The 15802-nt window shown below is 40.3% G+C and overlaps 1 protein-coding gene across 1 annotated transcript in view; it reads left to right on the forward strand.

The window, feature by feature from the left end:
* LOC140242173 (protein O-GlcNAcase-like) overlaps positions 1 to 13250 on the forward strand; it is a 51347-nt gene extending 38097 nt beyond the window's left edge. The window contains exons 11-16 of the mRNA XM_072321938.1: positions 5985 to 6070; positions 6592 to 6696; positions 8443 to 8534; positions 9247 to 9442; positions 10892 to 11051; positions 12566 to 13250. Of these exons, the coding sequence (XP_072178039.1) occupies positions 5985 to 6070; positions 6592 to 6696; positions 8443 to 8534; positions 9247 to 9442; positions 10892 to 11051; positions 12566 to 12702 (776 nt within the window). The 3' untranslated portion in view covers positions 12703 to 13250. The remainder of the gene's footprint in view (positions 1 to 5984; positions 6071 to 6591; positions 6697 to 8442; positions 8535 to 9246; positions 9443 to 10891; positions 11052 to 12565) is intronic.
* Positions 13251 to 15802: the final 2552 nt, after the last annotated feature.

Genomic DNA, 15802 nt, shown 5'->3' on the forward strand with positions numbered 1-15802 from the left:
AGAGGATATCATTTCTCTTGCCACATCTCACTATCCTCAGATATATTTGGTATATCTGGCTTTAGAACCACAGAGGCACTTTTTATGTTTGACATTCTGGTCGACATTTTTTTTTTTTTTTTTTTCCTGAGATTACCAAAGCTACATTATCGCCTCGAAAAAATCTCCTGTAGATTTTTAGCCTGTGCCAGGGAAAGCAAAGATCAGAAATGTCAACAATCAAAATCAGTGAAATCCTAAGAATTTTTCATCGATGTATGCATATTGACAACATCTTGTGGCTTTCTTCAACCAGAAGAAGAAGAAGAAGAAGAAGTAAAAAAGAGAGGAATTTTCCTCCGTCCTCCCCGTTCACTGCCTGTATGTAGCGTGTTGCTGAATTTCAAATGATTCTGTTTAGTCAGCAGCTATCAGCTTTCATCTGTTGACTTGACAGGTTTGATGTGACACAGACAGACGTACACACACACACAAGAAACAACTTATAGAGAAGATATATATCTATTCTGCTTACACCTGCTGCTGTTAATTTGATAGAAAAAAATGTGATTGTGTGTGATTGTAAATCAGTTGTAATCTGATGATATGAAGAGGCAGTGAACGTAGCAGGATTGTATTGATTTATTCATTTTTACAAACCAGTCAAAGTGCTCATTGGTCACTGCATCATATGCTCCAAAAGGTTGGCTTAGAAAAAATCAATCAAACATAGTTGGGTTTTTTCAGCCCCTTCATGACACACACACACAATTAAATTTGGAATTGGATGTTTTCCTTTTAAGTTAATTTGTTTATTGTTTGTTTGTGTAACTTGATTTTGACCCCATTGCATGGGGTACTTAAAATGGAGTGACAAGCAGAAAGAACTTTCTGATAAGTGGTAACTATTTGAACTGGTATAAAGATTGAGAAAGAAGAACACAACCTTGCCAGAAATGACATTATTTCCATTTCTATTCCCTGAGTGTTGTGATTATCGGATCATTTATGAAATTTGGCATGTTTTCTGTTCAATCTATCATATTCTGTGGTTAGATATTTTAGAAAGAAAACAAAAATGCATGCTTATGCCCCTTTCCTCCACCCCCAGAAAAAAAAAAAGAAGAAAAAAATGTGATCAGATCGATTGATTTTGCAAGCCAACATTTTGAAGCATCTTGCAAATGTTGCTCTGATTGTGACTTGTGTTCATCCCGGTGGAATCTGTCAGCCAGAACACCCTCTAAGATTGGCAGGATTGAACCGGTTCAGGGCGGTTCACTCTGGTTGCAACAAGTTAAATCAGGCTGATTTCATACTGCAGATTTCATGCTGCAGATGATGAGGGATATAATGCCTTGCAGTGCTCCAATTATATATTATCATTACTATTATTATTATATTTTTTGTTCATGTGTTGATCCCTTTAAATGAAACTGCAACGATGTAACCATCTTTTGACTATAATTACACATTATTTGATGAGCAACTACATGTTGAACTGAAGATGCCTATTGTGAAACTGAAATATGACTACCGGTAGGCACAATGTAGTCAATCCCTTTTGTTTGTTTAAATATTTGTTTGAGAGTTGGATTCTTTCTCTGCTGTTTAATCATGTTATACTCTCAAACATTATGTATATTACAAGAAACAGCTATTACGCTCACAGATTTTTGATTTTATTTTTATTTTACAAGTTGTTCAATAATTTGAACATTATATTACATGTACTCCAGACCTTCCTTCATGTGTCTGCCCTGTACGCTTAGATCTCCCTACCTTGCATTCATGCACTCCATAGCTGTTCTCATTTTTACCTCCTCATCTCAGTATTCTTGCTGTAGCTCTGTCTTAGTGAACTGTAGTGATCATTAGCACCTGTTACATCATAGGCACCATTCTTTCCTCATTTTCACCTCTCCCTCTCTCTTTCTTCCCCTCTGCAACTCCCTGTTCCCTATTCCCTGCATCGCCTTTCCTTTCTTTTTTTCACCCCTCAGCACATCTTGTTATTTCAGAATATCCGCCATGTGCCATTATTTTATCTCATTTCTTTGCTGAACTAGGTCTGTTTAATGGTTTGTTTCAGTACCTGAATGGATGTTCTAGAATCCATGCTTTTGTGTGTGCAGACCTTTAACTTGGCGTCTTGAGTATTTCACCACATGTACTGTATTGTTGACGGTGATTCCAGAACCAGCTTTGCTCCTTTTATCTTCTTATCGAAGTGTCTGTCTGTGACAGTTTGTGTGTCTGTTTTGTTTTGGTTCCCCTCCCCCCTCTTTCTCTGTCTGTCTTCCTCTCGGTCTGTCTGTCTGTCTGTCTGTCTGTCTGTTTGTCTGTATCTCCCAATATCTCTCCATCTTTCTCGTTCAGAGTATATCTTGTCTCAGGTTGAATGAGGCATTTGTGTGATACTTTTTACAGTCTACCTACTGTCTGAATGACCACAAGTAGTCCAGTGATGCTTGATGCAATTGATTGATTCTCATCAGTCCGATAGTAAGCTGCCAGTGTGGGTTAGGGTCTGATATAGTAGACTACTTGGATGCCACTTTCTCTGTGAAAGGTTACACATCCTCAGAAATGCTGCCAAGGCTACAACACTTTGTTTTGATTTGTTTTGTGTTTTTTTTTCAATATGTAAATCCCAACTGCAAGTTGTCAATCCCTGAAATCTTCTCCTGCACAACCTGATGAAAATAAAATATCAACTTTTGCTCAGACCCTGTTCAGAAGTGAAGAATAGGAACTTGCATCTTCACTATCAACAATCTGGGAAGACCAGCTATTCATTTGTGTGTCAGACTGAGACTATTTTGCAGACCAGCTATGGTCTCTGGGGACAAACCACACTCTGTCAGCATCGTTCTCCAGAGCATGTGGTTAGGATGACCACTTCTCCGCTCCAGCACTTTTCTTATTGCACTATGCTATGCTATTCTTGAGGAAAAGTAATGTGTAAAAAAAAAAGTAAAAAGTAAAGTTTGTTAGTGCATGACCTCTGACTTGGTCACAATGTAAGACCTCGACCTTCGATTTATGTCCTGAATTTAATGCCCTGTCCTGATAGTCTGGACGCCAAAGTCAGATTTGGGCCTAACCTTGCTTTACTGTCCTCCAGATGTTTTATGATGGTTTTACCCCATTTGAAAGGTGCTGAATCTGAATCTTTATGATGCCACTCTTGCATCCACCAAAATCGGAAATTCCTGTGTATCTCCATATAAATGATGAAAAATTGATCACAAAAATGGAGGTTTTACCTTATCACAAGGGTGCTGAATTGGAATCTGGGTAATGCAACTCTTGCATTCGTGAAGATTTTGAGATATTCAGGATGGCACCCAGACAATGTGAGCAGTGTGTTCTTGCCTCTTACTAATGGATGATAAAATGGCACTGCTTAGTTGGACACACTCGAGCTTGGATCTAGGCCTCTAGATTGTGACAAAAACACAATGGACAGAGCCTCCTACAATACTTCCTGAAGGTAATTCCCTTGTTAAAAATTGTGTAGTAATCTTGATGCTTGGTTTCAGCATTCTCATGTGACTTAATGAGATGTAGATCCAGAGGACTTGCAGCATTTGCATTAGTTTGGGTTTAATAAGGCAAGTTTATGGCCATGTGGGTCTTCAGCATGGATGTGCAAATTGTGTAAGAGAGGCAGTACTGTGCTCCTACACTCTGTACAAATGGGTCCAGGGAAAGCCCAAGGAGGTGGCTTGTGAGGGTGGCCATAGTTGCTTTGTGAAAGAACACCTCGGATGGTATCATCCTAAATGCTCAAGTGTGTAATGGTTTGTGTCTTGCAGACACAACTCTTGGCAACACACTGTGGAAAAATGTTACCAACGTGATGCGAAGTGCATACACCTTCAGCAATGAAAATGCAACCAAAAATACACCGATGGCTCAGTGACAGAGATGTCACAAACGTCATGTTTTGAAGATGATATGACAACAGTAGTCAGCTGCTCTGAGGTATTGATCCTTGTAAGTGGGCAATTCAAGCCCCCTTCCCCCACCCCCCCCCCCCCCCCCCTTTATCTAAAATCATTACCGAAGTAGGGTTAATGTCCTCGGGACTCTGTTTCAGACATGCTGCAGAGAGTTAAAGGTTCTTTGAGTTGGAGAGAGGTTCGTAGGAGACCCTCTGTCTGCGGTTTCTGGCAGGACACTACAAGACCACGGCTGGCTGCATGAAAGAAAAGCCAACACTGTAATGACATGATGTGCTTTTTTTTGGAGATGTGCATGAATAATTCATAAAAAAGGTAAAGTGTTTTGTCCATGCATTGACAGATTTTGTTGTTGGATTGGTTTTGGGGGCCTTCGGCGGTGTTGTGAAAGTTGGGCAGCATACAAATTGCTGCGTAGAAGGCACTGCTTATGAAAAAAAAAAAAAAAGGTCTTCAGAAATAATTTGTGGTTGTGTGTGCTGGAATCTGCTTTCATTGTTTGTGTGTGTCTCCCTGCCGCTTACCCTAAATTTATGACATCTGTTTCACTTGACTTTATTCACTGTTCTTCCCATGATTTCTCTCACTATTCCCATTGGTCTGTCTTTCTTTTTTTTGGCCGTTTATCTATCCGTCTCTCATCTGAGATCTACTTACCTTTGTTTGTATGTGAATCTGTGTAGACCCATCTAAGTATTTATCTCTCAATATTGGTCCATCTGTCTATCTGCTTCATTATTACATACATCCATCCATCTATATCTGTCTGTATGCATTATGCTGTATGCATGTGTCTTGTCTCTGTCTTCATTAACTACTCTGTTCTTGTCTATTCATCCACTACTCCATCTATATATCCCTTGTCTATTCATCAACTACTCCATCTGTCCATCCCTTGTCTATTCATCGACTACTCCCATCCATCCATCCCTCCATCCCTTGTCTTTTCATCCATTACTCCCATCCATCCATCCATCCATCCATCCATCCCTTGTCTTTTCATCCATTACTCCCATCCATCCATCCATCCCTTGTCTTTTCATCCATTACTCCCATCCATCCATCCATCCATCCCTTGTCTATTCATCCACTATTCCATCCGTCTATCCCTTGTTAATTCATCCACTATGCTATCTATCCATCCCTTATCCATTCATACACCATCTATCCATCCCTTATCTATTCATTCATTTTTCCATCTATATCCTTTATGCCCATCTTGCATTCCCCTCATTATTTTCAGAAGACGTTTTCTATCTTGACTTTCCTTATATGTTACTTTAGATCAGATGTTGGCACTTCGTCTGTTCTTACTGATTTAATAAAGTTAGCTTATATTTTTGTCGGCAATTTGATTAGGGTTGTATAATCCATTTTGGGGACTTGTTGATGACTTTGTCATAACTTTATAGCTCCTGTAGGGATATTTTTGCTCAAACTAGTATTCCCCCACCCCCTTCTCTTCCACGTTGCGAGGAAACCGATCAGTCAAATTAACGCAAACAAGATGCTATCTATCTCAGTGGGGATATCATCTTGCATGTGAGAATAAAACAATGTACTTTCTAGTTCAGCCAGTCTGTAGATGTTGACAATTATGGTCACGATTTGTCGATGTAGGGTATAAAAAAACAAGAATACTTGGTAGTCTTTACAGTCTGCTTTTCATTTCCAGGCTGTTGTCTTGAATGCAGTGTAGGGTTGGATCAGAAGCAAAAGACAAGAATATCTTAGTAAATGGGCTTGCTACACAAAGACTATCAATTGAAAATGTGCCACAATTCCCTGTGCCATACATATGTTCTCAACTCCTTGGGTTTCTGTGGAACACTAACTAAACAGTGCCTCGTGGGTCTTTCTTATCCTTATATTCACGCTTCATCTGTCTCTCCAAGTTTTTGTGTTTCCAATTGATCACACGACCCCGCTATTCCACCACCTCAATTCTGATCCGCTAGGTGCACTTTCGGATACGTATCATGCCAGATGTGCCATGTGTGCTAAAGAATGTAATGGTCAATCTCTCGTATTGTACAGGGTGTTCAAAAAATCACAAAGAAGCCTTTCTGAGTGGTGACAAAGAGCCATGGCTGTTCAGAGGGGGCCTGACTGGTGAATTTCACGTAAGTTTGCATTCCAGTGTACTTCACTTCTTCAAAGCTGAAATATGGTTCTCAAAAGGGTTCCAAATTTATTTTCCACCATTTGGAATCCATCTGCTCGCTCAATCATCCAATTGCCTGTGAATTGTGTTTGAGGTTCCCACTTTTTTTATGTTAAAGTCATCCGCTTGAATCCTTGAATACCAAAGGAGGGCTTACACTTGATTAAAAACAAGAAATGAAATTGTCTTGGACACTAGTGATGATACTTGAATTTAGCATGTCTTACCCCATTCAAATGTGGACAAAATATGAACAAAAATGCTCTTCAAGCTTCACTAAAGTTCTAAGAGCCCTATGTAACCAGCCTAACAAAATATATGCCTTTCATTCTGGATACATGGAGGAGATGTTTTCACAGGAAGTTTAGACAGAAAGCCTCTCTTAGAAGTAAAATCTTGTCAAAAACAGAACCATGCACAATGTAGGTAATCGGGCATAATGTGTTCCATGCTTTCCTTCTCCCACCTGTCTGTTTGCAGCGCATGTTACCTCTGGACAGTGCAGGGGACCTCTTCATTCGCCAGATGCCCCGACAAGTTAGTAGCAAAGTCTACACCATCAGGCCTTACCTTGCCAAAGATGAGGTAGGAACATGCAGTTTTCTGTCTCGGCATACAGTGCCTGCTCTATGAAAGTGCATTAGACTGAAGACACACTTAGCCTGTACTGGCAAAGCATAAAGGGAGGGGGGCTGAATTGCTGCATTCATTCATCTTCACTGTAATTTGTGAAGGTGTTCCATCAGCGCACCACTGAAGTTTGATTATTTGTTTGGCTGTAATGTGTAGACATTCTCACAAGGAAATGAGGCAACAAAGGTAGAAGCATCCAGAGGAAAGAGAATGTTTCTGCAATTCTTAATCAGCAGTTTAAATTTTGAAACCATTTGTGAGATGTTTATGGAATCCTTTGTATAATTTAAATTGCTCTTGTGTTCCTGAATACTTTACACATTATTTCGTCATACGTTGCTCTAATATACTTTTTGTCTCGCTCACCGGAGGTGAAGGCGAGACTAAGGGATCCAAATGGCGTCCGTCCGTCGTCCGTCCGTCGTCCGTCACAAATGTTAAAGTTTACCTGCAAGACTCTTATGATGCATAACTTGGCAACTGTTACAGCAATGGCAGCCACACTTGGGTGATAGAAGCACTAGGGGTATCTTCATGTTATGGTGTTGTCGGAAGTCATGTGATGATGTCAAAGGTCATTTGAGGTCATATATTAAAGAGTATGTGCAAGACTCTCTTTTCTATGTTTAAGTTTACCTGCAAGACTCTCTTTTGACAAATAACTTCACATAAGTTGCTTGGATTACAACCTAACTTGGGTCATAGGTGCACTGGGGGTACCTTCATGTTATGGTGCCGTAAGAGGTCACATGATAAGGTCAAAGGTCGTTTGAGGTCATATGTTAAAGTTTACTTGCAAGACTCTCTTATCACACGTAACTCAGCACATGTTGCTACAATGGCAATCAAACTTGGGTGATGGTAGATGTCTCTTGGGAAGTTGAAGGTTACCACAAGGTCAAAGGTCACAGACAGGGGTCAACAAACTTTTAGGGCCCAATGTTAAGTTTTTAGGGTGCATTTCGTTTATGGCTCATAACTTTTGATCCCTTTGTCCGTTTGTGACCAAACTTGGGTGGAAGATGTCCCTTGGGGAGGTGAAGGTCGCCACAAGGTCAAAGGTCACATACAGGGGTCAACAAACTTTTAGGGCCCAATGTTATGTTTTTAGGGCGCGTTTTGATTGTGGCTCATAACTTTTGATCCCTATGTCCATTTGTGACCAAACTTGGATGGTAGATGTCCCATGGGGAGTTAAAGGTCATCACAAGGTCAAAGGTCACAGAAAGGGGTCAACAAATTTTTAGGGCCCAATGTTAAGTTTTTATGGCGCATTTCGATTATAGCTCATTACTTTTGATCCCTTTGTCCGTTTGTGACCAAACTTGGATGGCAAATGTCCCTTGGGGTGTTGAAGGTCACCACCAGGTCAAAGGTCATAAGCAGGTCAATTAACTTCTGGGAGTTATAAAAAATATTAATTCCTTGTACGTGAATGGGCGAGACACAATTTGACACTTGCCTTGTGTGTAAATATAGTCTTGACAGGGGCGAGTCCATATGAAATGAATACATCTTACCAAATTTACATTAGTGATTAGAACATACGGCAAGTCTTGAATGTTGATAACTTGATGGAAAGAAACAGCCTGTTCTGACAGGTACGGTTTTGAAAGTTGGCATTTTGCAGACAGAAATTATTTGTCTAATGTCAGTTGTAATAATGATTTTTCTGTGTTCATTGCTTTCCCATGGTAGGAGGCTCTTTACGACGTGTGCTCTATGCGGTATTCAGAAGACAACAATAATGACAAGAGCTTCGATGAATACCCACAACTAATAGGAGACAAGTAAGTCCATGATATCAGTTTTCAAGTTCATCTCTTCCGTATTCAATAGATAAGTTTATACAACACCTTAAAGGGTGTGTACAGTTCTGGTCGAGGTGAGGATTTAGCTTTTAACGTTTTGCGAGATATTCAGAAATCATTCTATGAGATGTCAAAGAGCATACAGTTCTAAGGGGTATCAAAAGTTTATTTGATGAAAATTGATTTTGAAATGGCTGAGATATCCAAAAACAAGGTGAAACAAAGAGATCCCAATAAAGTTGTGGCATGTCGCCTTTTATGATTAGCACTTATCTCAACCATTTGAAAACCATTTGAAAACCAATTTCCATCAATTAAATGTTGAATCCTTCTTGAAATTGCATGCTGTTTCATATTTCATAAGAGGCTTTTCATTATCTCACTTAGGAATGTTCAAAACATGAATCCCCACCTCAACCAGTACCGTACAGTCCCTTTAAGTGTCTCAGGCTATGCTATTGATCAACTGCTCATTGTATGACATTTGCCAAAATTGCCAGTGGATGCTTTTGCTGTCAAGTAAAAGTACCCAGGTGGAATTACACAGCTCAAAATGAATTTAAATCAAACACCTCACACTGAATTACAACACCTTAAAACAAATTATTATTCAAAATGGACCTTGAAGTTGTGCATGATACTCTTTAATGACGGCTGTAAGATGTTTTTTCCACTCCTGCTCCCTATGCAGACGTGTGGGTCACTTCCTCACGCTCAGCCCGGAGTACTGCTTCGTGGTGGAGGAGTCAGAAAACATCATTGGCTACGTCTTGGCTGCCCTGGATGTCAAAGTCTTCCACAATAAGATCCAGACAGCCTGGATGCCCGAGCTGCATTCCAAGTACCCACTCCAGGTGGAGGAGACAAAGGACCTCTCTCCGGCACAGGTGAATAGATACATTGCTTTTGAGGTTAACATGGGGGTGTTACTGCACCTTCGAGCAGAGTTGCTAGACAGTGATTTGTTATTAGCCCATTGAGGATGGACTGATTTTGCTGCAACACGCATTTCCCATAGACACCTGCCCGAGTATACTCCGAACTCGTCCTCAACGAGTTAACAGAGCGCTGCATCCTCACAGATGTGTGGAAAGCTCAGAGGCAACAATTATTTGCCTGTGGGAAGTTGTCGGTGTTATTTCTCTAAATCACACACTCTCTGATTTGCTAAAAGATATATACATCAATAGATTGAGGAAGAGATATATAGGTGGATAGATAGATTAGTGAAGAGATTGACCAGTGAATAGATAGAATGACAGGAGATTATGTAGAGAAAAGAAGATGAGTGCATATGAAGGTGTATTACATCATCTGTATGTCAGTATGATATCTTTACTGCATCTTCTTGGCAGTGCAAGGAAACAGGCTTGGCAATGTGGGTACAACACCTCTTCAAAAAGTACCATTTTGCTTTGTGCAGCAACAACAACAGGAATTAAAATTTGTTCTTGAATGTGCACTAAGGATTGACATTACCCCATCCAAAACGATATATTAGAATGCAGAATCCCTTATGGGCTCTTATCCAGAGTTTTGAAGGCAATTTTGCTTACCATGAAACTGTACAGTTTGTCCCCAAAAAAATTATAATTAAATTTTTGCATTGATAACACCCAATATGATTGAACTGTCTAAATGCTACTTCAGGGTCTTGAAATGTAACATCTTAGCTCTATTTTGCAGAAAACTCCATTCAATTTGGTTAAGCGGTCACAGAGAAATGTGGAATGTTGTAAAGCATGTCATGTGTCTGATTCTTCCAAGTCTAGTACTTTGATGCTTTTTGTGTGTGAATACAATAGACATAACTTGGAGGGAAAAGATTCTTGACATCCTGTACAAAATTCCTCATTTCTCTTTGACCACTGAAGCAAATCGAATGGGGTTTTCTGTAAGATGTGGGCAGTGAGTTATAGTTACATACCCTGTATTTGTTTTTGGATTGATTCACTACTTTTAAAGATATCATTGCGGAGGGTTCCATTGTAATTTCTTTTTGGACATACGGTATAAGCTGTTACAGTATCTGCATGTGCAGATATTTCCGGGAATGAGGAGGTCACAGAGATTTTTGCGAGATGTTGTTTTCGCGAATTGATACCAACGCTTTGGCGAATGCACGATTCCCTAGCGCATATTCACGATCCAACTGTGATTAGGATAATTTGCGAGAATTAAACCCTTGTGAAAATAACAGCTTATACACTATGTGAAATTACTGCCTTTCGACAAATGGGACATCCCCATCAGGAATCTTGGTAAAAGTAAGATGTGAAAAGACGATGATTAAGAACATGCTATTTGTGACTCTTATTTTCTTGATGCTCTGACAGGAGATGATCAAGAGTCTACATGAGGAGGAACTGGACATACCGGTCACTCTCTACTCACGCCTCCCTTCCCCAATTTTCGTGGACATCCTGCCCACGGTGGAGGACCAGGGGCTGATCAAGAACCTCCTGGCCTGCGTGTTGGCTGCCCTCAAGTCCAACGGTAGGTGTCAGTCCACCAGACATCTAACGGGGGTTGGGGAGGGACTATCAAACACACGGGGTGAATGTAGCAAGCAAAGAAACTGAAGAAAGTATAACTAAACCTCATTTACCTCACGTGCAAACCTAAACCGTAAACGTAAAACACAAACAGACAAAAATTGAAACAAAAATAAATAAAATGTTTGCTAACAAGTCCTAATGAACTAGAAAACACTTCACTTTTCTGTTGTTGGGTTATTAAAGTCACACATACATAAAATAGTGTACACGTTGCAAATTAAACAAATGAGTAGGAATTTGAGCATAGCTGATCATTTACTCTATTCAGAAGTCTTTGTATCTAATGTAAATGAGATATATCATTAGCTCACCTGAGCCTAAGGCTCAAGTGAGCTATTGCGATCGCCCTTCGTCCGGCATCCGTCGTGCGTCGTGTGTAAACTTTTTACATTTTCATCTTCTTCTTGAAAACCCCAAGACCGATTTTCATCAAACTTGGCAGGTAGCATCCCTAGGGGGTTAGGAACTCAATTTGTTAAAATGGGCACCATGCCCCACCCAGGGGGCCCCCAGGGGGCCCAAACGCCCCAAAATTAAGGAATCTGTAAAAATCTTCTTCTCCAGAACCAGAAGTGATAGAGCTAAGTTAATACTATGAGTTGGTACATTGATGACTGTAGTTTCAAATTTGTTCATGGCAGAATCAGGGGTGCCCCCCTTCTGACCCAGGGGAGGGGGGTGAGGAGGGGTCCTAATGGGGCCTAAATTGTACATTTTTATCTTCTTCTTGAGAACCCCATGACCCATTTTCACCAAACTTGGCAGGTAGCATCCCTAGGGAATTAGGATCTCAATTCTTAAAATGGGCACCATACCCCACCCAGGGGGCCCCCAGGGGGCCCCAAACCCCCAAAATGAAGGAATCTTTAAAAATCTTCTCTAGAATCAGAAGTTGTAGAGGTAAGATAATACTATGAGTGAGTACATTAATGACTGTATTTTCAAGTTTGTTCATAGGAGATCAAGGGGTGCCCTTCTTGGGGTCGGGGGGGGGGGGGGGGGGGTTGGTTGGGAAGGACCAAATGGGGACCTGAATTGTACATTTTCATCTTCTTCCTGAAAACCTCATGGTGTATTTTCGTCAAACTTGACAGGTAGCATCCCTAGGGGGTTAGGATCTCAATTTATAAGAATGGGCACCATGCCCCTCCCAGAGGGCCCCAGGGGGCCCCAATCCCCCCAAATTAAGGAATCTTTAAAAATTTGGGCCCTTATTGTACAGTTTCATCTTCTACTTGAGAATGCCTGGTCAAATTTTGGTACAGCTGTGAATAATTTAGATTAGTGACTGCGTGAAAGGTGAACTTGCGATACTCAGGTGAGCGCTAGACCCGCGGGTCTCTTGTTATGTTTTTGCTTTCTGATTTTCTGTTTGAGAGCCAGTATCCAACACACTGCCAGGAATAAATATGACAATGATAATCATTTTGATTTAATTGGGTTTCATTTCAGGTTCAACGGGTGTGCACACTGCCGTCCCAGAGGGCGATGAAGCACGTCTGGAGTTCTACGCCAAGCTGGGCTTCTTCCGTATTCCCGAGCAGGACCAGTTCAAGGAAGGGTTCATCTTACTAGGGCGGGGCATATGAATGCCCCTCTTTCCCACCCAATTCAGCGTTCCCACCCCATCCCGTGCACTATGGGTGCATAGCACATACATGGTTCTCCTGTGTCACAGAAAGCTATTGTGTGTCAAACCCAGACTAGGGCATGAAGACATCTCCAAGTCCCACTCGTAGAGAATGATGGGATATTGTTGCTTCTCTGGACAGGTGTACCAGCCATGAAACACTGGATATCAGATGATGTTTGAACTTGTATTATGGTGATTATTATCACTGGTTACCATTCTTTTTTATGTGTGTCCTCTTTGACATTCACAGAATGAGCAGCTTTTTGTTGTCCATGGTGGTATAAATAGCACACTAATAAAAGAGTATTTAAGAGGTTTATATGATAAACTTGTCCTATTTTTCACTCAATGCTAAAAGTACCTGAACGCGAACTGTGTATGTGGTCACAACACGTTCAGGTATATACTTGAGATATATTTGTGATAATACTGTGTTTCTGTCCACACAAGTTGTTGATATAGTTAATTGCTTTAAGCACGTACAGGTTTGCACTATGATAAAATCATTACTTTGGTTTAATAGAGTAGATGACCAGATCTGATGTAGAAACTATCCCCTACAAGATTCACATTATTCATATTCATAAAATGGTGATATGTATCCTTATCAAATGATTGACTGAAAGCAACCACTTGACCAGTTGTTCATATTGCCTAACACATCCAGCGGGCATAAGCTTTGCTAATGACCGGTGCTAATGACCATTACTAAAGACCGCTCAGAGACATCATTGCTCAAATAAGTGACTTTGTTCATTCAGTCGTTGCTTTCTCTAATCAAGCTCACTGACTTCACAATTGCATACTTTAGCAGCGTGCGCTCCCTCAGTCACAAGCGCATGCTCAATCACTTATTTATTGTAAACAATTCCTAAGTTTGTATTTAGTGTGTTTGGAACATTTCTTCAAATCATCCTGGCTTATGAGCAAGTTCTACATGTAGCTGACGGTTATTTGCCCGTATACGTAAATGGAAAATAGTTCATAAAGCCATTTTATAGAACAAATAATGCACAGGTTTAAGTTTGGGATGTTATTGGAGATGCAGAGCACTCTCGGATATTCACAATGTTGTGCAATAGTGAATGTTACACCATTGTAAATACCTTCAAGTGTGCTGCATCTCCACTAATGCACTCTAACCTTTGCATTATTTGTAAGCTTAAAGACATAATTTACCATTTGCAGATGAAACAAAAACCCAGCATTAGTGCTTTAAAATAGTTCTAAAATGTGGGTTAGGGATAGAAACAACCACTGTAAAAATTTGAATGCGTAAAATTGATCTTAAGTATTGTTGAATATACAAAACGTGAACAATGGTTATAATAAAAATGTTTCCAGACTTAACCGTCTACAGTTACGGATTATTGAGAAAAATACAGATATCTCCTTATATTTTAGGCTTTATCGAGAAAACTTTATATGATAGGGTGTTTTGTGTCACAACAGACCTACACATATGCAGAGACTCCAACTCTCCCGTTTTCGACGGGAGATCTCCCGCCGAAAACCCATTTTTGCAAAATCTCCCGTTCTCCCGTTTGAGATTTAATTTCTCCCGCCCTGGCTCTGTGTCTCCCGTTTTAAAGGATTTATTACTTATTGCTATTTTACTTGAAAAAAATAAGCCATAGATAGCACCAGAGAGCATCTAGAACCCTAGGAACTTCGCGCTTCGCACACATCAACTTGGAGTCTCCCGTTTGCTAGGGGTTTCAGGCGGGAGAATCTCCAGATCAGAAGGTGCTTTGGGTTGGAGTCTCTGCATATGCATTAATTGTCGTATCTTGAAAATTTTTTAAATCACTGTTCCCAAAGGTAAACTGGAACTTTAAGTAATGATGTGGTTTTTAAGAGATGGTCCTACTCTCTTGTGTCAGAAATTAAGGAAAGGTATCAAGGAACAAAAATTTTCACATCCATAGATCAGGGAGGTGCTAGAGAAGGAGAGGCAACTAAAGCTCTCCTTTGAAGTCATGCGCGGCACCGCCGAGAAGTTATGCGTTCAACTACAGGTGTTACCCATGTGCTTTGACAAAAGAGAGCATCAATAATCGGGACTAGCGCTCTCACATCTAGAAATATTTGCTCCTACTGCAATTCGCTCTCTCTTTCAATATGATGGCAACAATGAATTTGTGTACCTTGAATTGGAGCAGCGAATCAAAATGCAGTGTAAAACTCACAATTTTAACAGCAAATAGTTTATAAACACGCTGGAACACGCTATAACGGAGTACTTTATTTGAAAGATCAAAATATCCCTTATTAAAAGATAGAAAATTAACATATGGAAATGTGCGCATTATAGAAAAAATTAGGTTTTTAAGAGTGCCTAATTTTCATTTCCTTTCGATTTGCGAATTTCAATGAAACTAGAAATACATGTTAATAATATTGAATTCTTTCCTAAACTATTCTAAATCAATTCGAGTATTTCATATAAAATTTTGCGGTGAAATAAAGCTTGTAATTCAACGAAAGGTGAAATGCGTTCTTCGTCTCCGAACTTCGTCTTGCAACTAGAGCGGTGCCGAGCATGACTTCAAAGCGTAATGGAATGCTAGACATCCCATTGTAACGCCTCGAACCCAAACATGTGTTTGCATGAATTACAAAGAGTTGCCACTCCGTCTCTGTAACACCTCCCTGCATAGATTCTGTAATAGCAGCTGGCGTATGGAATGAATGCAGGGCAGTGAGTTGTGGGAATCTGTAGTATGCAGGATTTATTTCTATAGTGAAAGCCAGGTGCAGATCAGATGGCCATTAACTCAAAAGACTCTGCATTATAAATCTGTCTTGTTCACAACAGAGGATACCCCATGCCATCATTGAGCCAACACTCATTCCCCATCAAGCAGTGAGCTACAAGTCTCTGTCCAAGCAGAGGCATCATGCATTTTGACATCAGTCAAAATTTTAATACTACCAATTTGTAAGTTCGTCTTGTGTGAACGCCTTCCTTGTCCATCCAGTTTGCTAGAATTTGGGTTGCCTTCGTCTTATACAATTGCTTCACTCTGTGTAGATGAGCGAGTTGATATATGAGC

This window comes from Diadema setosum, chromosome 18, assembly GCF_964275005.1.
Source record: "Diadema setosum chromosome 18, eeDiaSeto1, whole genome shotgun sequence".
NCBI lineage: Eukaryota > Metazoa > Echinodermata > Echinoidea > Diadematoida > Diadematidae > Diadema > Diadema setosum.